The 23,103-nt window shown below is 42.3% G+C and overlaps 4 protein-coding genes across 5 annotated transcripts in view; 3 read left to right on the top strand and 1 right to left on the bottom strand.

The window, feature by feature from the left end:
• Positions 1–15,145, top strand: part of LOC139107837 (fasciclin-3) — a 94,739-nt gene extending 79,594 nt beyond the window's left edge. Inside the window, exons 2-6 of the mRNA XM_070665701.1 lie at positions 6,924–7,129; positions 8,700–8,835; positions 10,138–10,286; positions 12,094–12,358; positions 13,538–15,145. Of these exons, the coding sequence (XP_070521802.1) occupies positions 6,924–7,129; positions 8,700–8,835; positions 10,138–10,286; positions 12,094–12,358; positions 13,538–13,605 (824 nt within the window). The 3' untranslated portion in view covers positions 13,606–15,145. The remainder of the gene's footprint in view (positions 1–6,923; positions 7,130–8,699; positions 8,836–10,137; positions 10,287–12,093; positions 12,359–13,537) is intronic.
• A 64-nt stretch (positions 15,146–15,209) lies between these two features.
• LOC139107833 (ribonuclease H2 subunit A) lies at positions 15,210–17,073 on the bottom strand. 2 transcript variants are annotated; one of them, XR_011546572.1, is made up of 4 exons: positions 16,954–17,073; positions 16,602–16,858; positions 15,391–16,309; positions 15,210–15,301 (listed from the first exon to the last, which is right to left on the bottom strand). XR_011546572.1 is itself a non-coding variant. In XM_070665694.1 (3 exons), exons 2-3 carry the CDS (start codon positions 16,749–16,751, stop codon positions 15,461–15,463), a joined length of 999 nt encoding a protein of 332 aa, XP_070521795.1. In that variant the 5' UTR covers positions 16,752–16,858; positions 16,954–17,073; the 3' UTR covers positions 15,252–15,460. The 2 variants fall into 2 exon arrangements, 1 of the variants encoding a protein (XP_070521795.1); XM_070665694.1 differs by having other exon boundaries at positions 15,252–16,309.
• Positions 17,074–17,105: 32 nt separating this feature from the next.
• On the top strand, positions 17,106–19,589 carry Ost48 (dolichyl-diphosphooligosaccharide--protein glycosyltransferase non-catalytic subunit Ost48). Its single transcript, XM_070665702.1, has 3 exons — positions 17,106–17,304; positions 17,804–18,430; positions 18,577–19,589. Exons 1-3 carry the CDS (start codon positions 17,172–17,174, stop codon positions 19,119–19,121), a joined length of 1,305 nt encoding a protein of 434 aa, XP_070521803.1. The 5' UTR covers positions 17,106–17,171; the 3' UTR covers positions 19,122–19,589.
• Positions 19,590–19,718: 129 nt separating this feature from the next.
• LOC139107828 (NAD kinase 2, mitochondrial) lies at positions 19,719–22,859 on the top strand. Its single transcript, XM_070665683.1, has 6 exons — positions 19,719–20,028; positions 20,859–21,156; positions 21,225–21,542; positions 21,741–21,822; positions 21,921–22,185; positions 22,249–22,859. Exons 1-6 carry the CDS (start codon positions 19,986–19,988, stop codon positions 22,479–22,481), a joined length of 1,239 nt encoding a protein of 412 aa, XP_070521784.1. The 5' UTR covers positions 19,719–19,985; the 3' UTR covers positions 22,482–22,859.
• Positions 22,860–23,103: the final 244 nt, after the last annotated feature.

The raw sequence follows: 23,103 nt of genomic DNA, 5'->3' as shown, positions 1-23,103 counted from the left end.
CCTTTTTCCGCGACAAGCACGCGATTATACTTAAGAGCCAATCGAAGGAATAAACTGTATTTTTTATGAAAACAAGCAGGTTTATTTTTCTTTTCCCTCCGCGCTTCCTCTCCTCCCTCCCTCTCTCTCTTTCACAAGACGGCGGGATACGGAAAAATCTTTCTCCCCTTTTGCAAACTGAAAAATCCGGCCACTTCATCGTCACGTAGAAAATTACAGTTAATTTTTATCAACGCCGCCGCTGAAATTTCACCAACTTCGCGAATCGAAGAGCATTGAAGGGGAAGCAGATTGCGAAAGTTTTTCGAAACATTCGACCCACATTCCGCTGCTCGCGGTAACGCACGGCACGGACGTCGTATCGCGGGGCGTAACTATTTCTTACGAGTGGAGAGCAAACTGGGGTCTCGGGGAATTATTACTTCGCTTGTATCTACCTTTTTCTTACGCGACAGCAACTCGTCCGCCTCGCCGCAAATGTCGTGGGATTTCAAACGTCACGCGCGGACCGAGGGTCAAAGAAAGGTAAGGTAAAGGGAATCGAAATTTTTCTCGTTACCGTCCGTCCTCGTTAAGACGCTCGCGGTATCCGGCGGTCATTTTTTAACGGCCCTCTTCTCAAGCACGTTAATTTTCGCAACGATCTCGACGAGCGCCGCTGCAACGGCCATAAATAAAGCGGCGAAACGACGCGTCGTGTATCCGGAATTCCGGAAAAGGGACTAGTGGGGCCTCTTAGTGCAAGAGAAGAGAGAGAGAGAGAGAGATAGTTGATGCGAACACTCAGGGGAAGGGCAATTCCGGCGATGTCAAGTACCACCATCAGTCTCTCGCCTTGAAGTATTCCTGTCTTCGAGTGCATCTCTCCACGCAAGCAACCGTAATTCAGTTACGCTTGCCTGTAATTGTTGTATACTCCGAGGACTCAATTTTCGAAACCCACAACCGCGTCGCAGACATTTACCATTAAAACGCGTCGCTTAATTTGTCGCGTCGTGCCGCGATATCGCGTTACACCATTACAACCCGCAAATGCCTGGTAATACTATCGTCACAAATATCCCGCGATAAAATCGCGTCAAGTTCAAGAGATCGCGATTCTCTCACTTTCTTTCTCTATCTCTCTCTTTCCTTCGTTTCTACTCTCTCGTTCCCTTGCCGCGCTTTAAAAATTTATCCCCGTCTTCGCGCTTTGTTGAAAAAAAAAAACAAAAAAAAATAGCGTAGATTCGCGGCACGGTTATATCTAATTATTACGCTTAATAAGAGGATAATAAGCATTGTAAGGGTGCTCAAGATGTAAATGTTTCTGCCGTGGAATTTTTAATTAACGTAACTTTTCACATTACTGCAAACTGCAAGACGGCGACCATTGTTACGGACTACATCACGTCGACAGACGCCCGCGTCTTTGCAAGTGTTATTCTATTTGATTCGGCAGTTATTCTCTCTGCGGAATATCAACGGTATGTCGTACGAACAATAGGAAGAATGGGTTTAAAAGCGGAGAGAAAAGTTTATACAGCAAAAATTCGCGAATAACAAATAAGGCGTTGGAACTTCGTTCGCGTATCGCGAATTGTACAATATAAAATGCAATAGAACTCGCCTCTCGCTCTTTCTCTCTCTCTCTCACGCATATATATATATATATATTTACACCCGTCATTTCATCCAAATAAAATTAAAACAAAGCTTTATCCGCGAACAATGTGGGAGTCGGGCCGTGCGTAATTGTGAAGGTACGTCGAATCTCTCGCATTTTGCGAATTTTTTAGATTCCCGACTAAACGGAGAGAAAGAGCGGAGCTGATATCGAAGTTTGGATACGGTCAGCATCGCCGCGATTCTCGATAATACGGTTAAATCGGCGGAAATTTATAGACGCCGACCCCTCTGTGTACGATTCATCCCTAAGAGAAGTGAAAAAAGGAGAGGAGAAAAGGGACGACGGGTCCCCGGGCATGCGATCAAATTCATTATGTTCGCATACTTTATGCAGCGGAAGGTCAGAGTTTACGTTAAATTAACCGGCCGTGCTACAAGAGCTCATTGCGGAGGGAAGGAGAGGGACGAAATAGGTATAGGATCGTTAAAAGACAATTTGTTAAAGCCGGTCTTTACACGCGAGGCTCTTTTACCTCTTCGCCAAAAAAAAAAATAAAAAAAAATAAAAAAAATCATAAAAAGGAAGAGAAACTCGAGTCGACGTCGCGCCGAATTACGTGATACGAAAAGTAAGACGTCTGTATCGCACGCATACTTAAAAATCATTTCCTGAGAGATTCCTTGCACCCCACTCCTACAGTGCGCTCTTGCATGACGGCACGTTATTATTCTAACAAAGAGAGAAAGACACCCGGGAGTGACATTTGCGATTTAATTTGACAGCCGCGATAATAATAACTTCGGTATCGTTATAAATGGTTTGATGGAGTAACCGATCTTCAGAAATTCATTAACCACGACATTTAGAATGACGAGCGAAGGTGGTATTAATACAACCGGGGCTCGTGTCGAAACGTCACTTGTCATTTAATTTCGGAATTTACCGTTCTGCCGCGCAAAATTATACGAATACGTCGGAGAATACCGTCCAACAAAGTGTTAATATAATTCGCGTGAGCGTGCGGGTACTCGTATTATTTTATATTAAATCAAGGGCGACGCGGGAATGCCCGGGGAGAAAAAAAAAAAAAAGAACGGAAAAAATGACGAATCGCGTCCCCGTACTCCGGATATTAAAGGTTGGGGGCTTCATCGCGGCCCCGGCAGTTTTATAATAAAATAACAGGCGCGGGGGACATTTATTAAGGAAGTTGCTCGGCGGCGTCGCGACGCTTCGAGGCGTCCGCGCGAAAAACCCGCGGCGTGAATAAGCAAGCCCGATAGATTTCGCTTGCGTTGCATCATATTATAAATCCGATTTAAATATCGAATTCTATTTCTGCCGCGACAACGGTAAATTATATAAAAGATTTTCTCAGTTAATCGTCCTCGGCGGGGGAAAGTCGTATATTTAAATATAATATGCAAGAATGTTAAATGCACCGTCGCTTAATAGCAAAAAGCCGCGTCTGCGAGAGCGAGAATAATACTGAAATACAGGAATACAGAGGGTATAATGCAATCAATTATGTTTACGATTGGAATAGATTTCTGCTGACGAAAAACCGATAATGCCGTTAGCGCGCACCGTATTCGATTCCCGTTTAACGCGGAAATATCATTCGTGACAATTGCATTAACTCTGATGCCGCAAATTAGCGGTTTAACTATTGGTCAACTATTCCAGGCGCGAAAGAGAAGAAAAATGCTCCAAATAATCGTTTATTTAAAAGGCGAATGAATTATTTAATTTAATTAGCAGCATTTGGTGGCGGTGTTTAGGAACGAAGAGAGTCATTAAGAACGCTGTCTTAAAAAGAGATATGTGTTGACTTAACTGTCGCCGCTTTTTCGCGATGCTAATTTATTATTTTGCGCCGCAAGAATAACTGTTATCTTTATTTTCATCATTTCGTTAATTATTTTTATTATTTGGACAATTTTTATTACTATCTATTTTACCCGAGTAATATATATTTCCTCGAGACGCATTATAAAAAAAGAAACCTTGACTCACCAGTCTGATGCGCAGCAGCGGAGTTTGTACAGCTTTATCGGTAACACTGCAAGATAAAAATAAAAATTTAAATGTAGAAATACTGAAAAAAATTGCCGCAGTTTAAAAAAAAAAATTTATACGCATCTTTAATCAATTAATTAAAAAAAAAAGTTTTTTAATATTAAAAGAAAAATTGATTCTTACCTAAAGATGAGAAAGCTCCGTTGAAGCAGGATGCCTTTTCTTTTCTCAGAATGAGATGTATCATCCTTCGGAGCCCAGGAAACTCGCGAACCGCGACCGTGAATTTATATTCGCGCGATAGTGCACGCATTCCCGTTTTAAAAAGTCGTGTAAAAATTTCACTCGTCCGATTACTTAACGATATTCGCGAAAAAACCGGCTGCGGTTACGGCACTTAATTTTTCTGTTGGATGTTCATCGAAGCGAAATTTATGCTTCTTCTTGAACCTCCTCTCAAGATATCTGACGTCTCAAATGGATTGTAATTTTTTCCGGATCTGAAACAAAAAGTGTTTTACTTGATTAGCGCCATGATTAATATTCGCGGAATGAATATTCCCGGAAAAGTTAAATTCAATCAAAAAGTTAAAGTAAATCACGAGTCTGTAACTGAAAACGCGAGAGAATTTGGCTAAACAGATCTGCGGGAGGATTTTTACCTCGATTTACTGGCAAATTTGTCGCGCGGTCTCCGCGAGCGTATTAGAAAGTTTCGTTTCAAATGGAACGTAGGAACACGGGAAAAAAAAAAAAAAAGATATAGTATTGATATAACTCTCGACTCTCGACGTGTAGCACGCACTTCCTTTGTAAGCGTAAATACACGCGGACACGCATGGGAATTCCGCCGTTCGTTTCGACGTGCAACGCGATCCGACGGCTCTCACGATTATCCGTGTCACGCATCGCCACGTCGCTGTGCCGTAACTACATTTTACTATTAACATACATCCCACTCTTCAAGCCTCGCCGGCTGCAAAGGGAATCCAAAAGGGACTGCGCGCGAAAAGGGAATTGATTCTTTATTTTATAAACTGCCGTCCGCGTTAGTGAAACAAGGGAGGGGAATTTCCCTCAATTTATTACCTGCATTAACTTCAATTCTCATAATTTAATTTAATAGACTTTGCAATTCCGGGGGACGGGTCTCTCGGGTTTTACCGTGCTATTGTCTTACTTGCAGGAAAATATGGTCACCCTGCCGGAAGCTGTAAGCCAGTTTCCCCGTCTTCGCAATGCGCGGACGTAACGAAGCGCAGGAATTATTTCTTATCCCTTGTCGTTTCAGAAATTGCACGGCGCGGTCATGGGCGCCGAGACGCAGTCTTCTCGGCTTTTCCACGGTCGGCAAGGGGAAAGTGGGGGGAGGGAAAAAAAGAGCGCGCCTGGTTAGAAATACCGCTTCATTATAATTTTCATGAAAGTCCTGTTACAGAGGCAGGAAATTTTACTGTACGCTATTAGCAGGATAATTGAAATAATCGCGAGAAGCAGTAGGGTAGTCGAGGGGAAAAATTCCGGCGGCGCCCATGCTCGCACTTATTCCACGCGCTTATCCTTTGTGCTTATCCCTTGTACTTATCCTCTGTCCACCGTAAAGGCGGCAATCAAAAGTACATTTTCACTTAACCCGCTGCACTGGAAATTCCGAGCCGGTACTTTGAAGCGGTACCACGCTCGTATTATTGACGTCTTCCCCATTAAAATTTACGCGGTGACTCAGACGCCTTCGCATTGTCGTATATTGAATTAAAAGGGAGAGAGAGGGGAAAGGCAAAAAAAAAAAATTGCTTCATTACTCGACCTCGCCAATTATGGACCGGAATTTAAAAAATCATGAGCAATCCATTTAATTGATAAAAATAGCTGCTTTATAAAAAAAGGGCAGTTAAGTAAATTGCAGAAATAAATTCTAAATTGCTCTGACACACATACGCAATAATTTATTACTGTTACTTTGGGGTTTTTCAATTTTTCTTTGGTTTAAAACAATTGTTTCTTTTTTTTTCTTTCTCTTTGAAGTACTCTACAACCGTGCAACTTTTCCTTCCGTAATAATCACCAATCAATATTTCGCGAGGTACGTTTTACTGGAATGCGACCTATTTACCGTCTAATAATAATCAGTGCCGGGTGTCGCCGGTGTAAAATAAATATTCAATTCACCTCGCTCGCGAACAGGAGTATGTCAAGAAATTAATGCCGTGTTTATAAACGTCGTAGACGTCGCCGTTGTTCGCGGCAACCACCTGTTTACCTGACGTTATCGTCATCATCCTACACTCTGGAGCCCCCGCCGACAACTGCGCTCGCCGCAGATTGTCTCTCACCCTCACCCTCACCTCCCTCCCCTCTCCTCTCCTTTCTCACGCGAAGCACACGGTAGGTTTGGGTGAATTACGTGCCTCGTGTTCTCGCGGAATATTCCTGGTGATGCGAATCGTGGGGAGTATCCCCTGTAAAAGATACGCTTTTGCCGTACACTTCTCGTCGCCGAGGCGTTTCTCGCGGCTCTCTTTGATCTCGTTCCCTCTTTCGGTGACGTCAGGCATTTCGCGAGAGAAACAGCGATCTTCCTGGGTCGCTCGCTCTCGAGTCTCGTTGAAAAGGAGGGTCCCACGATCCATCACGTACTTTGCGACATTCGACACGCATTATTTTTACGCTTCTTTAAAGTTTCTTTAAAATAGTATTATAAAACATAATCGAAACTTTATAGAAAAAAAAAAAAAGTAGTCCGCGCTGGACTGTAATTATGAAATTTAGTGGAACGCATTAAATAGGAGATTAGCATTTGATTGATTAAATTAGCAGAAATTATTTTGCCCCACTCTGAGAACGAGAGAGCCAATCGAAGAACAATCGAGCGGACGTAACCGATTAAAAAAAAAAAAAAAAAGGTAGGAATTTCTTTGCAAACGGCGTAAGAATAAAGGGCATTAATTTCAACAATCTTTTTCAATGTACAAGGAGGTAAAGAAGACCATGAATTCGAAACACGGCAACGTGCCTTGTTCTCTTTTGCCGTTTTAATTACGAACTGCTATTACTCTTCCACCTGATATTTGTTTTCAACAATAGAATTAAATGTTCCACAAAAACAGCTGCGAAAACTGTTACTCCAATTACCCGTGTCTAGTTTAATTTCCTTGAGCAAGATCTTCCCGTTGAAAAGCCGTTGTCTCGCGTTCGCGTAACATCCAACACAAGCGTATACGCCGTTCTCTCTCGCTCACTCTCTGTTTGCGCCTTTTCTCTGATCTCACATCCGCCTCCTGTGTGTGTGTTGCAGAAACAAACGGCCTGAGGATGCTGGAGCTGATAGTGCCGCAGCACGCGGTGCTCGGGCAAAATGTAAGCCTCGAGTGTAACTTTAATCTGGACGGCGAGAAGCTGTACTCGGTCAAGTGGTACAAGGACGGCAACGAGTTCTACCGATTCGTACCCCAGGAGAAACCACCTGCTCTGAAGTTCATCCATCCAGGCGTCACGGCAATCGTAAGGAGATAACTACTTTTCTCACCCTGCCCTCACCTTCCCCTGATACGAGCGCATCCTGCGTGAAGCTTTTCGCGAGAAAAGTAAGCGAATCGCGCCAAGACGCAAGTCGCTGCGTTCGGTGAAAAGGAAAAAAGAAAGAAAAAAAAAAAAAATAACCCTGCGACTAAAGCTGTTATAAAAATTATGAATACATTTGTTCTATGCTGCTTCTAGATTTAATTAAAATTAAGAGCGCGCTCCAATCAGATTTTAAAATTCTAGTTTTCCCCACCCGGGGAGAAGAAGGCAGGAGCTCGTTGCGCCGGCAGTTATGAGCGACGTTTCGCAACAGAAACTCCGCTTCCCGTGCATAAATAAATAGGTATCGCATGCAGAAGCGACCCACCCGAAATTCCCCGTCTTGGGACGGGTTGGCGCGACCAAAATGGCTTTCCATTCACGTCAAGACGTCGGATTAATGCTGCATTACGCGCGCCGAGCGGCGAATAAACAAAGACGGAGGCGACCACCGGCACGCGATCTTGGCCATAATGAGCCTTAATATTAACATTAATCACCGCGCGAGATTGGCGCATAGGAGCTCTCCTTAGAAATTATCGGTCTACGCGGTCGTTATCGCTGTTTATAATTACATCGATTAGTATAATGAATCGTGAAATGTGCTACCCTCCCCCTCCTCGCGCGCGAATGAAAATTGCGAGGATGCCGACGACGATGACCCGAGCCCGGGCCACGCCTCCCTCCGTCGCGTTCTTCGCGAAACTAATTTAACGCGGGGACGTTGTTCGTTAAGCGCGCCGTCGTCGCGAGCACGTCTAAAATTGCCTTTCGTCGTCGCCGTCGTCGTCGCCGCCGCAAAAGATAACGCATTACAAATTGATCCCGAGGGAGCCGCTCCTTCCTCGCCCGCCTCTTTCCTGCCCGGTGGCGTCTCTTCCTCTTTCGGGCTAATGATATTTCCAATAATTTCAATTCCTCGCCGACTATATCACTCGCCCGCGTTTTCCGCGCCATTGAGTGATACGAAAAAATCCCGGTCCTCCCCGCGGCGTGAAAACCACGGGCCTTCCGTACGTGCCCCCGGGGAGGCGACGGGGTGATTCACTGGGTCCACCGGCGGGGAAATTTCGACGGGAAGTCGTCGAAGAGAGGTTCATTTCGCGAGAAGGACGAGCATACGAATACGTGTATATATGTATATATACGTGTATATATATCTCCCTCTCGATTTTATTCGTTCATTCATCGAGATTTAGAGGGGCGAAATAAAAACCGGACACTTAATCCCGCTCGTTTTCCCCGAAGGTAACGTTGGAAACGCGAAATTTACCGCGGTGTAAGAAATTAATGGGCGGGCACTGTGGAAATAACAGTTTAATACTAATATGAGACGATCGAGACTCCCAGCGTGATTCTCCCGCTATTCTATTTCCCGCTGCTGGCGGAGCGAATAAATTGCGTTAGAGAAGATTTTAATTCCGGCACCGTGTATCTTGGCGAGTCGGTTGCCACAGTTTTCAGCCTGATGAATTGGCTATTATGTCGCAATCTCTCTTCCGTCTTTCAGGTCCACGAGTCCAGTCAGCGAGTGGTCGTTCTACGTTCCGTAAACCTCATGAGCACGGGCCGCTACAGGTGCGAGGTTTCGGCGGAGGCGCCGTCCTTTCAGACCGTTTCCGATCATTCGGACATGACGGTGATCGGTAAGGAGCGCAGATTCATATTAATTATTAATTATGTTAATTGGGAATTTTATCTCGCGAAGGAAATCGCGCGATAATGGCAGTCCGCGTCCCCCGCGCGACACCTCGTCCTCGCTGTCAATGTAAATGTCGCCACCAATCACCGAAGGGAGGGAGAGAAGACACTGCGCCGGCTAATCGCGGTTTCATTCCCGTTTGAATTAAAATCGAACCGTGAAAAAGAGATTTGTCACGGGCTGGGCGTAAAGATATGACTCGAAACGGACTTTAATTCCGAGACAAAGATTTATACGTGTCATTTAACGAGAAGGGATTTCAGTTTCGCGCTCTCAAGGAGAGGGCGAGAGGATTTTCTGCCACGGGATTAGGAATTTTAGCCTGCGGCTTTGAAGATTTCATAAGCGACTTAGCGCGAGAATTAAAACGAATCGCAGTTTTAATACTTTTTTCCCCCCTCTCCCCCCGGAAGAGTTAATTAACGTCGTGTCAGCTTTGATCTGTCGGAGAAGAAACGTTATCTGTCCCTCAAAAATATCGACCCGCCAATGACGAATCGCCGACGATTCGTCTCGCGACGGTAAGCTTCTGACTTTCGGTCGAACCGTTTTTCGCTAATCTCACCTTATTATCGCTACCACGGAAGCGTTTTCCTTCAGCCGCGGACGTTGATCAACTCGAAACCGATATTTCCTCAATTATTTACCACAGTTTTCCCATAAATTCGCCAACGTGAAATCCGCCCGCGCGCTCTTTCGTTTACCGTCGTTTTGAGAGCTCGAGCATTGAGCGGCGCTTGCGCAACAATTTTCAACAAATTGCAGCCCGAATTAATAATATCGACCGAGGGGCGACTACGTGGAGACTCCGAGGTCGTTTAACATAAGTCTAAATAAGATCCGTCCAGCTGACTCTTCCGCCCGATTCTTTCAATCCAGGGATCCGATTATTTATTCTGTCTGCCAAGAGACAAGATCTCGATCGCTCGGATATTTTTTTTTCTTTTTTTTTTTTATGTCAACCGGTTACCAGCTTCATCCGCGCACCTGTATACTGCACATAAAGTTAAACGCGTTATATCGAGTGCAATGATTACGGCGAAGTGTTACGCCATTAAAATTTCCACGCCGGTATAAGCGTAAACACGTTAAGCCCGCCGCAACAAAATTACTGGCTCGAGCGGTATTGCGTTAAAATATTCGAGCGAGCGTGCAAGTTAAAAGCCCGCCGCCCCCGACCTGATCGAAGAGCGTCACGTCCTTTTTGTCACGGCGGATTATTTCATGCGCATCTACATATTTCCAGCCTTGCCGGAAGAGGAGCCCATTATCAGGGACCGATCCATGGAGCGAGGGAAACAACGTTATCAAACTGGCGACGTCGTGCGGTTCAATTGCACTTCGAAGAAGTCGAAGCCACCTGCCACGCTCAGCTGGTTCATCAACGGCGACCCCGTGAGTGCTCGAGACGCAAAGCGTCTCCTCTCTCCCTTCGTACCCCCCCTCGTGTACCGCAGCCGTGAATACCTTCTCGGGCTGTCGGAAGCGTAAAAGTTTCGCGGCAACGTCAGCCCGACGTCCGAGATAAGCCACGATCCCGGCAAATCCGTCTAGAGCGGTCTGCGGATTCACGCACGTTTACGCACGATACAGCAGAACAGTGGAAGGAGCTTCTCCGGAAATTCTAACTGTGACGTTATTTTAACGTTTAATTATATCTCAATTTTTCAGAAATAAAAAAAAAAGAAGCGGTGATTGTTATCTCGAATTAATTTTTGTAATTAGAAGCTCTCACAGCCTCATATTTTTAGTCCCGACAATTTTTTTTTTTTTCTTTTTTTTTATTTAAGAGCAATTAAGCTTTTAATTGACGTTTGAGGTGAAATCCGAGATCGCGCGGATCGGGGAATTCCGACGGTGAAATATTCATCCGACGTTCCTGCGAATGTCAAAGTTGAACCTTCCACGTCTATCTTAATAAGGACTTTTTCTTTATAATACATCACGCTTTAACGTCATCGTGATACACGCGCTGCCAGGTTACTCCCGTAAATGCGCGCCCTTTGGTACGACTACGAGTGTAAGCGGAAAAGTCATAACGGTCCCTTCTATTTCTTTCTTTCTTTTTTTTTTTTTTAAAAAACGTCAAAAGTTTTCCACCGTCGCGAATTTCGTTCTTTCGCGAAAATAACGCACCTCTGTAACGACCGCGAACGCGGCCGGCTAATGTCTCGTTGACCCGCGATTACGCGCTAACAAAGCTCGGGGATTAATTTTGCAAAGTACATTCTATGGCGCGCGCGTGCGGCGCTTTTTCATTTTTCATACGCGAACAAATAATTGGTTCTTGGGTAATTAATCTTCGGCTGTTGCAGGCGCGAGCTTGCGCAAAATTACCCGATTGGCCTTTCAGCGTCTGCGTTCACTTCGCGTTACTTCGCGGCTTATTAAAATTGGGATTACGCTTAATCGGCGCGCTCGAATCGATAATCTTAGATCAAGAGATAATCTCCGTTACATCTAACGTTCGACGTGCGGGCACGTTCGATATTTCGCGTCGAAACTCGACGAGGGGAAAACCCGGCGGCTTAGCTGGAAAATGCGTCCCGAAGAAATGAGACGTTGAATAATTCCATTATCGTAATTAGAATTAGTGTTGTATGTTAGGGCGCTTCTTAATTTTTGTCACAGAAGTTGTAACGAAATTTAATGAGAGAGATAACAATCTCCTGCTGAACGATATTAAAAGTTTATATAGTGCCTCTCAGGGAGAGCTCGCGGGTCAAGAGTCAATTTTCTTGGAACGAAGTAGATTAGACAGATAATGCAGTGTATTTAATTTGCGATGATAAGCAATGACGCTGTTATTACATTTTATTAAAAAAATAAAAAAATAAAAAGTGGAAAAAATATTCTAACGAAAAAAAAACGCCCCGAGAATATAATAAAATTAAAATAGACGATAAACGTTGCTCATTTAATTTCTGAATTTTTATTCCGCCTCCGAATTAACTGTTTGGCTACCAATTTTCGCCTCATCCACTCGCTCTGTCGGGCAAAAGTTATACGTTTTAAAGTCTCTGGAGAAGAAGATCCTTCCGCTGTTCTTTAAGCTACATATGAAAATTTTAAAGACTCGTCAATGTACCGCGGGACATTTAAATGAATACGCAAGTGTATTCCCGGCCGCGAGGTTAATGCCCCCCGCCGTCATCGTCATCGTCAAGAGAGAATATACACTCCGCTTCTTCACTTCGATTAGGTCGACCCGCAGTTCTTGAGGCACCACCCTGTCGTCGTGGACGAGCGGGACGGTCTGGAGACCATCACGCTCGGTCTAGAGTTCCGTCTGCGCTCGAAGCACTTCAAGAAGGGAGACTTGAAGATCAAATGCCTGGCGAGGATATATACCGTATATTGGAAATCGAATGAGCTCAGCATAGAGGGTGAGAGGTCTCTGAAGATACCGGTAATGGAGAGCAGGGAGACAAGGGCGCAAGGGCACACGCACGCCGAACATATCCTAGGTAAAAAAAAAAAAAAAAAAAAAAAAAAGAAAAATTTCCCGGCCGGCCCTTGACTCGAGGGGAGATGACGTAGCGACAAGGGCGAAACGCCTGCTCCACGAGCACGGATTTCTTTGTCGCGTCTTTTAATTCAGCTGCCCTTGTTAGCCCTGCCGCGGAAAAGAAACGGATCAAAATTTCAAAAGGAGAAACCCTCTTTTACATTTCGGACTCAATTATTCGGGATGTAGAACTAATTTACACTTAAATGCTCTCTCGCTCTCTCTCTCTCTCAGCAATATTTCAACGTGGCACGGGATAAAGAGGAATCGCAAGTCAAAGCCTGATAAATAAAATTAAACCACCGCGAGTTTTGCTCACTGTATTATTCGAGTTTTAATTAAACGTCCGTGAAATATTAATTTGCTCGCGGCGATATTTTTTTCGAACAATATTACCGGACATTAAATTATTAACTTTTGTTGGGACACTTTATTTACCATAAATATCTACGGATTGAAGGGTTTATCTTTAAAAGCCATTACCTATCCCGCGCATAAAGAGGGATAAGAATCGTTTTCCGTAGAAAAAAAAAAAAAAAGAAAAAAGTCCTAGCGTTTTTCACAGTTCACGTCGTTAATATTGATTACGAGCCCGCAAAAAGTATAGGCTTTGTGGCCGCGCGAGAAGGGCTCGGCGACCGAAATAATGGATCCAGCCCTTTCGCTGTTAACATCTCCGGCTCGAAGCTCTCGTCCTGACGCGCGGATAGTTTAGCAACTCAACGTCGTTTCTCCGCGATACGCTGTTTTAGTTCTATCGCGCAAGCCAAAGGGTAAACACGTAACTCGTTTCGCGCAAAACCCACTTCGGAGACGGCCCCCCCCCCTCCCCCTGGAAGGGCGGGATTTCTCCCTTTACGAGCACACGCGGGAACGCGGACTGTCGCGCGCCTGATCGAATAAAAAAAGGAATCCAATTTCGCGGATTCTGCGTTGGCGGGCCTCCTTTTAATCCGGTCATTTTTTACGCCGCCCAACTAAGCGCAAATTCGTCTCGGCCAAATTCACTTGGCCCGAGCCTCAATTCCGAAGTTTAAACTTTGAATCTTCCCTGAATATTTATGAAACGTCTCCCCCCCTCCCGACTACGAGAGAAACAGGGGGTTATACAGCTTTTCCCTCCCTTCTTTTTTTGCAGCAAGCGGAGGTACAGCGTCGGGACCGTGCGTCGTGCTGGTGATCATGGGATTACTGATGCTGCGGTAAGGCACGAGGGACGCCCTTCGCGCTCACCCCCTAGGCCTGTGGAACGCCACCCGCCCCACCCGCGGCATGATTACGTAATACGAAATTACCCGTGTTGTTTATATTTTTTATAATTGCAATTAGTGGAATTAGAAACCACGTAATAATTGTAGGCAGACGACACATACTATCCGACTACTACTACCACCACTGCATTAGACCTTACTCGAAACGCTCGGCGGGAGCTTTCGCTGTGAAGAACGGAGTTCTTTTTCTCTCTCTCTCTTTCTCTTTTGTTTTTCGCCGATAGAGAGAGAAAAAAAATTTTGCGGCGACTCGATCGTTCGATTTTCGCGTTCACGAATTACTACTACGTCTCTGTGTATGGACAGTGGGCGAAAAGGCATGGCGAAAATCGTTATCCCGTTGTTATAATATTCGCCGAGGGGTCGACACTGCCAATACCGATCTACTATTTATCGCGAAAATTCAGAGCCGCGCGACTTTTTACACCGCCTGCCCGCGGCGACTCATGCGTGGAGTGCATAAATCGATTTTCCTCGGGTGCGTAGTACACACACACCGGCTGTATCCAGCCAAATATTCCGCAGTGTGCGGTTAAGCGCTTATCCGTCGTTCAAACCGCGGCTCCGCATTTTATTGAATTTTCATTAACCGGAGTCCGAAACGTCGGAATGCCGCAAGTGCGCTTTGCCGAGTTTCAAGACAATACGCTGTTAATTCGCAAAAATTTCTCGAACACGCGGGCAAATTGAATTGGTTTCGATCGTCCCTTCCCAAGCGTTTATCCGAGCATTTATTACCGAAATCTTGATCACTTGAAAATATCCGGAAAGCGTTGCTGCGACGAGAGATCAATTTATCGGCGCGCCGCGCGATCCGTTTCGGGCGGTGGATATTTAGTTAAGAAAACGAGGGCGATGCTGTACTTAACACGGCGCCGTGTATGTACGCTGCTGCAAATCAATAATATAAACACGAATCGAGGATCTAGCGCGTATGTACGTACAGCCGGGCAGCGACGCAACGCAAACAAAACAAATCGTCGTTTCTGTTCACCTACTCTGTAGCCCCTAACGATCTAGTCCGCTATTAATCGTACGTTAACGAGATAATATCCTAGGTATAATTGTACGACCGTGTGTGACTGTGTAGCGTGCGTTAACCAAAGATTTTTCGGACTTTTCACGCATTCCTAATTGTTAATTAATTATGGTGGCACGGTGTGTAGAGGTTTCGTCAACGAAACTTGCCACGCTCTTTATCTATGGTAGCTCTAAGAACACACGCTCTCTTGTACATATGTACATATATACATACATATTATATATATATAAAGTCGTAAGTCGGGCGATACATACTTGTCTTTAATTTAACGTTCCGAGGCGTTACGCCGTAATATAAGGCTACGAAAAAGAATCATTAAACTCTACTCAGCAGAAATATTTTCTTTAGTAAACCGCGTAAATAAATCTCTCCCGAAATGTGTTGTACATCGATCTAATAAAAATAATGAAAGATAGTGATGTTGAAACACTTACCACCGTGTTAATGGTACCAAACGTTTCTTTAATCCGTTTTCTTTAATCCGTTTTCTTTATTCCGTTTTCTTTATTCCGTTTTCTTTAATCCGTTTTCTTTATTCCGTTTTCTTTATTCTGTTTTCTTTAATCCGTTTTCTTTAATCCGTTTCGATCTGAATTAATTAATTGTAAAAATTCTTACTGTATATTACAAGCAAAGTATATAATGATAATAATAATTTCTATAAGTAGTTTATCTTACATCAATGATCTTTATAATTCCATTATGCGACTCCAGCGAAGGAACGAGCGAAATCAGCATAAAGCAAATATCATAAAACAGCCGCGTTAGACAGACAGCGTTCCGTAAAGAATGGATGCTTTTTTGTGTTAACGCTAGACGATTTAGCCGGGGACTTGGCGAAAAACTTTAAAATCTTCTGCTCGTTGGGGGTCTCCGAATCCTCCGCCTCCTCCCATTCCACCGTCAGCGCTTTCGACTGTAGAATCTGCTCGGCAGTGGACCAACTAAACCGGACGAGTTGCGGAAAGCCGAATACCTTGTCCACGTTCGCGGACAGCCAGGTTTTAGTCATTGGATCGTTAGGATAGCCGCTTCCATACTTTGCCTCGATATTCTCGCTCTCGCGAAACCGCCACGCATGTATCGCGTGATCCCGCGACACCTTCGCGCATATGCTGGCCGCGCTGACGATAGGATAGGTCGCGTCGGCCTTCTTCGCTACGACTATCTTGATACCGGGAAACACGCCCTTCAGTCGCGCTTGGTAGGACTCGGGCTTGCCGACAGTATCCACGTAGACTTCGGTAACGTTCACGCCTGCCTCGATCGCGCCCCGGATCAATTCGGTGGCGGATACCATGGAGACTTCATTCAAGGAGATCTTGGTGCGACGGTACATGCTGTTGGAGATTACGTTCGGCGATATCACGTCGATCGCCCAGCCAATACTGTCCTTATGCTCACATATATCATCGAATATCTTGTCTCGCGTTTTTTCCGTCAGACTCTTGGAATCGGCGCAGCCTAGATCGACCAGCAGCTGCTTCTGAGACAACGGAATGTACGAAATACCATAGACCATCGGACCTAAGACCGGACCACGACCTGCTTCGTCGACTCCGAGTTGACATGGCTCGTCCTTGCAGATTTGGGGAACCTATTTTTGCATCAATCACCCAGTATTACGATTAGATATTTATGTCTCCCTTTCTATTTATTTTTTGTTTCAATAGCTTTTGTAAAATTTTTGTAAAATAAAATATAATAAAATTATTCTATATGCAAAATATATCTGAAAAAGATTTATTATAATTACAAAAATGTCCAGAATACCCAGTTATTCAAAAACATTTCAGGACTGACGGATTTTCCGGAATTATCCACGGAATTAAAATTCACCAACATTTTATGTTACTTTTATACTAAAATATTATCACAAAAATATTCACCTCTGAAAAGTGAGCCTTATTGATGCTGTGGTCACTTTGTTCGAAGAAAAAATTAAAGTCCTTCGTGGAAGTGATGCTATCAACAGCCCCTCTGCATAAATCCTCCTTTTGATTGCCGCTATTTATCGAATTTTCATCGTTTTCATCCATTGTTACAATTATATGCCGGGCGGGAAAGCGCGAATGATTAACCTAACCCAATCTCTCAGCCAAGATAACCTCTTTTCTTGGAGGCCACAGACTCCAGCCTAGAATATCTTTATATAAAACGTAAAGTTAATTATCGCTTTCTTCACATTTTATACCAAAAAATGAGCTATAAGCGTAACAACAATATATATTTATATCTTACGTTAATAACAGCTGTTCTTGTCTCTCAAGTTCCGCGCGATCTGAATTTCACGGAAGGTTACCCAGACTGATCCAGCTGGCTCAGGACGGCTGGAGTTTGTTGGAGCACTTGGAACGCCCGGGCCCGCAGCCGATGAATTTGTGAACACGCTATCTCGGCGTGACGACGTTCGACCGTTCGACGTGGCCCGTGGCACTTCGTCACACAAGTGGTGCGCGATGAAGCTCGCGGCGAGGTTATTCTGCCTGTTCCTCGTGTTCGCCGGCTCGAACGCCGGCGGCCGGGTCCTCGTCTTGCTCGACAACCTCGCGACCAAGGAGACCCACTCGATATTCTTCAAAATGCTACAGGGTACTGGCACTTCTCTATTCTAGTCGACGCCGACAGTCCGGACCGCTTTCTCGGCGTGCACTACGCGTCTCCGTGGATATTACACGCGTCCGCGTATATACACGGGGAATAGTAACCGATGAGTTTTTACAAGTGTCAATCTGTCTCAATTTTTTCTCATTCTAATTTAAAGACTCTGGATCAAGTAGAACGTTGACTGTTTCTGGACCTTCGGCAAAATGTCATTTTTTAATTAGTTTATGTCATTTTTTAATTAATTTCATTAAAAAATAATGTTTTTACGCTTTAAAATGGTCGTTTCTAGTGCGACAGGTCTAATTTTTTTTTTTATATAATTCTATGTTATTTTATTACGATATATATTAATGTTTTACTTATATGTTTTTTTTTTTTTTTTTTTTAATATATAATTATTTATTTTTATCAAGAAATGATTAAATTTATTTAATTGATAAAATTAGTTGATAAGATTTAATAACATGTTATAAAATTATTGCAGATAGTCATTATGAGCTCACTTTTAAGTCTGCTGATGATGCAGCCTTGCAGCTGTCTAAGTATGGCGAATATTTATATGAACATCTGATAATATTCGCTCCTACAGTGGAGGAATTTGGTGGTGCTCTAAGCGTAGAAGTAATAACAGAATTCATAGACGGCGGTGGGAATGTTCTACTTGCTGGCTCTTCTCAATCTGGCGATGCTATACATGAATTAGCCTCAGAGTGTGGCTTGGAAGTAGATGAGGAAGGTTCCACTGTGATCGATCACATGAACTATGACGTGTCAGATGGTGGCTATCATACTACTATAGTAGCAGATGCAGCAAATCTGATAGATGCTCCAGTTATTGTTGGCAGTAAAGACATCCCTCCATTATTATATCAAGGAACTGGACTGATTGCAGATACAGATAATCCTTTAATTTTACGTCTACTGTCGGCATCTACCTCAGCTTACACCTATTATCCTGATCAACCAATCAAAGAGTATCCACACGGCGTTGGCACGAATACTCTGCTGATAGCAGCTCTACAGGCGAGAAATAACGCTCGAGTTTTGTTCTCCGGCTCGCTATTTTTCTTCAGCGATGAGGCGTTTACTAGCCCGGTTCAAAAGGGGCAAGGTAACAAAAAAAAGACTTAAATTCTTCCGCAAGGAAAAATTATTTTTTTCACTTAGCTTTTAAAAGATTTGTAACTAGCTATCGTTAATAATGAAATTTTGGTATCCAGAAAAAAATTATATAAGATTAAAAAAAACCATTTGCAGGTGGTCAGAGATACCCGAAGTCCGGTAATCAGCAGGTGGCCAAAGCGATGGCGCAGTGGGTATTTAAAGAAAACGGCGTTATACGCGTATCGTCTGTTCACCATCATCGCGTCGGCGAGACTCAACCACCAGCCGCATACACGATCATGGACGACGTCGTGTACTCGATCGAGGTCGAGCGGCTAGCGAGCGGCAAATGGGTACCCTACGAGACGAATGATCTGCAGCTGGAATTTGTACGGATCGATCCGTTCGTGCGTATGACCATGAAACCAGTGGGAAACGGCCGCTACGAGGGAAGGTTCAAAATCCCCGACGTCTACGGTGTGTACCAGTTCAAGGTGGACTACATGCGCATCGGTCTGACACATCTCTACAGCACTACGCAGGTCTCTGTGCGTCCTTTGCAGCACACGCAATACGAACGCTTCATACCTAGCGCGTTTCCGTATTACATAAGCGCATTTTCCATGATGGCCGGCGTGTTTCTGTTCTCCCTTGTCTTGCTACATTATAAAGAGGACACGAAGGCAAAATCCGAATAACATCTCGACGCACTCGCGGATGTTGTCTACGTCCGATTGGATATCTTTTTTCAAAGGCTGCGGTATCACCTCTTTTCGTTTCCGTGAGAAATGTGATACAATAGGAGAACTCGTCTTAATAGAAAAAAAAAAGTTCCATTTTAATACCACTTATTTAATGTTCTACGTCTTGGTGTATGCGATTCCCGGTATCGATATTGCATGCCGAGTACGGCATTTTACGGCGGCACGCTGTATTGCAAAAAGATCGCATTCCTATATGTACATGTAAGATTTTATAATGTTTCTTCAGAAGAAAACGGAAGATTGAGGAAATATTCATGCAGTTTATATTTGTTCCCGCATTTTTTTTTCTTTTTTTTTTTTAAGGACTAGAGCACTGTATATAAAAATCATTGCAATAGAGTGTATGTAAGACTGTACCAAAAGATCGCTATGATAATTGGAAGGAATAAATGTTAAAAATTATTTCTTATTATTTAATTTAACCCGCTCAGGCGATCTGGCTGTTCTGACTGTCTGGTTGGCTGGCTGCCGGAAATAATCGTAGCATGGCGTAGCCAATCGGAGAGAGGGACCTGCTTCGGTTTCACTTCTTTTTATTCACTCTACTCAATTCTACTCTAGAATCTGGAGTAAACACTGCCTCGACGCTCCGTTCGCGACAGTGAGTCACGTGTATACGAGTACAGGTGTACGTACGTACATATGTACGTATAAAAAGTGACAAGATACGGCACTCGATCGCCGCATGGCTTTTGCCGGTGAGAGGGGATCGGTTACCCGTCCATCGATTGATTGCGAAGCAACTTTTCATTAGCAACGGTTCGGTATTGCTTACGTGAACGCCTCGATCATCATGCAATGACGGTTTTTAAGTACCTCTGTGGAACTACTGGAACTGCCAGTGAGTATAACTACGTGGCTAATCATCTTTAGAGCAATTTTTCTTACGCATTTTTTTTTCTTTTATTGTATTCTGTATTGTGTATGCGTAGCACGCGTAGCAGTTACGTTAAAAAAAAAATGAGATCGATAAGATTTAATCGGCAGCCGCAGATGCCCAGGAAGAATGAAGACCGGGAAATCGACCTACACAGATATCTCGAAATGGAAATTTTCCCGACGAAATAAGCATTTATTGTCGCGCTTCTTTCCTCTTTTTATTTTTTTATTATTCTTTTTTTTTTTTTTTTTTTTTTTTTTACGGTAAAGAAATTTAAATGTAATCATTCCGTTTCGTACACGAAAAATGCAAGAAAAAGCATCAATACTTTTGTTTTACACAACATAATTTATATACTCGTGATAACGATAATGTTGACAATATTTCTAAAAAATAAAAACAATTTATAAAGAAAGAGATTTTAATATTTGCCGTATGGGATACTTAACTATCATTTATTAATGTAAAGAAGTCAGTTTCTTACGATGTTTTGAAGACAGATGTGACAGTTCGTTATTCTCATAATTATTTTTTTATCGCGTAGTTGAGTAAATGTCTCTTATCTCTGAAAGATATGTATCAGGTCAAAGGTAAATCGAGGAAACACTTTATCACGTTGTATTTTACAAGCGAATATTGTTTTTGCATATTATAATCTGTGCTAGAAACCAATTAATCTTGTACATAAGATAATATACATTGATAATCTAATTATCTGAAGCATGCAAAAGCAGGTTAATTGTGATAATTGATCGATATTCTTGATTTTTTTTTTTTTTTTTTTTTTTTAGGAACGTTGCAGCTTTTACAATCTCCTTCTACCAATGTACACAGAAGCCTGCGTTTTTTCTTTCGAAATGAATCCAGTTTTGTGCCTAAGAAAGTACTTATTGTGGAAAAATTGTCTCGATACCACTTCGAAAAATTACGAGAACCCAAACTCAACGAAGACCAGCTGAAGATGAAACTGATCAAAAAAGGTTCAGATTATGACACCATGCTTGCTAGCCACTTGGCCACCAAAAATGTAGAAAACCAAGTTATTCAGATTCTACAAAAGATGAATGTAGAGTATAAAATAATAAATAGGTGAGTTTAAATCTTTCTTAGTCATTTAATATTTATTGGTGATAAAAATATATTGCATTTTTTTTTAGAACAAATTTACATCCTTCGCTTTTTACATGGGCGGATTTGGTGCTACCAATTGGTGGTGATGGAACGTTTCTCTTAGCCTCAAATTTAATATTTAACAATAAAAAACCTGTAATGGGCATTAACTCATATCCTGAAAAATCAGAAGGCTATCTTTTATTATCAGCAAAGTTTACAAATGCCATACCAGAAATTTTTGAAATGCTAAGAGCTGGACACTACAGTACGCTCATGCGAAGACGAATACGAATCACTTTAAAAGGAGAAGAAATATGGCAACCTACTTTTCATATGCACGAGAAAGGACGTATTGCTGACAGGTATATTATATTAATATTATAATCAAATTAATATTTTATATTAGTTTTTATTTTATATTAATTTTTGTTTTATTAATAAATAATTAAATTAATTAATATTATAATTAAATCATGTATTATTTTATTTATTGATTTATAAGTGGTTTCGGCGATAATTAATTTTTTATTAAATATATAATTAATTATATATACTTACAGATTTTGTACAACCGAAAAATTTGAAAGTAAAGTTAGCGAATTACCAAAGGAAAGACGTTTACCTTGGTTAGCGCTTAATGAAGTGAGTTAATTAGTTTCTCGATACATATGTATATATTTAAAGTCGAGCGATTTGACTTACTTTTTTATGCATATCTCAGCTCTGGTATTTGTCACCAGGTTTTTATGGGCGAAACGTTATCAGCACGAACTAGTTCTTTATTTATAAAGTTTGATGAGGACCAAAAGTATCACAAAATAAAGGGCTCCGGTCTGTGCGTGAGCACTGGGACAGGATCGACGTCTTGGTACAAATCTATACACAGTTTAAATCACCAAACTGTACGAGAATTATTAAACCTCGTAAATAATAAACAGCAGTTTACCAATGATGAAATTGATACGATCTGCTCGACGTTCAACAGCAACTTACGATTCGATGCAGGTATGTGTGTCATGTAAATTATAAGGTTAGATAAACGTTAAAGAGTATACTTTTTTTTTACAGAGGATTGTAAACTGTGTTATTCTATAAGGGATATGATTATTACCAACGCGATGCCCATTTCGAAAGACGTACATACTCGTGGTTTCTGTAAGAAGGCTACTGTGAAATCGCAATGCTTTGATGCAAGTTTAGTTCTCGACGGTGGAATAGCAGTCCCTTTCAACTTCGGAACCATCGCAGAAATAGAGACTTATCCCGAAGACTCATTGCGTACCCTTACTCTTCTTGATTAAATTGAGCGGTTTTAAACGAATTTAAAGTATCCAAGTAGCATTTTTGTGATAATGTGAAACTTTATAGTCGTGTAAATATTATTCTACGTTCTATTATTTTTATTCAAATTACTTTGTACGAACATTTAACTTGTACAATATTTAATAGCAGTAATGTATTTTATGTTGAACATTGAGAGGTACACCTATACCAAATAAGATTACCAAATGTTACATTAATAATCTAGCCTTAAAAAAAAAAATTGGAAGTCTATATTATTGTTTCTTTTATACACATTACCAATTTTATTCCGTACAAATATAAACCAGTAAAATTTTTATACTTATCAATGTATTTGTTTACCGAATTAAATAAACTTAGCATGTATTTTTTAATTATCCTTATAGTATTTTTAATTTATTATTAAATAGTAATATATAATTATAATTAATCATGCGCCCTTGGTAAGCGATAAATTAAAATTAAAGTGTCGAAAGCCGTCAATCCCGAGGTTTTTCGGCGCGGAAGCTCTAAAAACGTTTGAAAAGTATTAGAAGTTTAGGAAGAGTAAGGCTGCTTTCTTTTTAGTAGACACAGACGACACGAGTGTCATTCTGTCTTTTATTGTATTGAACAGAATAA

This window comes from Cardiocondyla obscurior, linkage group LG14 (genome assembly GCF_019399895.1).
Source record: "Cardiocondyla obscurior isolate alpha-2009 linkage group LG14, Cobs3.1, whole genome shotgun sequence".
NCBI lineage: Eukaryota > Metazoa > Arthropoda > Insecta > Hymenoptera > Formicidae > Cardiocondyla > Cardiocondyla obscurior.
Note: the sequence above shows the minus strand (reverse complement) of the source record. Positions and strands in the feature narration are given on the sequence as shown.

Bases quoted from the DNA above. Each gene is read 5' to 3' on its own strand.
- Ost48 (XM_070665702.1), top strand. From the start codon at position 17,172: ATGAAGCTCGCGGCGAGGTTATTCTGCCTGTTCCTCGTGTTCGCCGGC. The intron at 17,305-17,803 runs GTACTGGCACTT...AAATTATTGCAG, and splicing joins ATTCTTCAAAATGCTACAGG to ATAGTCATTATGAGCTCACT. The intron at 18,431-18,576 runs GTAACAAAAAAA...AACCATTTGCAG, and splicing joins CCCGGTTCAAAAGGGGCAAG to GTGGTCAGAGATACCCGAAG.
- LOC139107833 (XM_070665694.1), bottom strand. From the start codon at position 16,751: ATGGATGAAAACGATGAAAATTCGATAAATAGCGGCAATCAAAAGGAG. The intron at 16,310-16,601 runs GTGAATATTTTT...ATGCAAAAATAG, and splicing joins ATAAGGCTCACTTTTCAGAG to GTTCCCCAAATCTGCAAGGA.
- LOC139107828 (XM_070665683.1), top strand. From the start codon at position 19,986: ATGACGGTTTTTAAGTACCTCTGTGGAACTACTGGAACTGCCA. The intron at 20,029-20,858 runs GTGAGTATAACT...TTTTTTTTTTAG, and splicing joins TGGAACTACTGGAACTGCCA to GAACGTTGCAGCTTTTACAA. The intron at 21,157-21,224 runs GTGAGTTTAAAT...ATTTTTTTTTAG, and splicing joins GAGTATAAAATAATAAATAG to AACAAATTTACATCCTTCGC.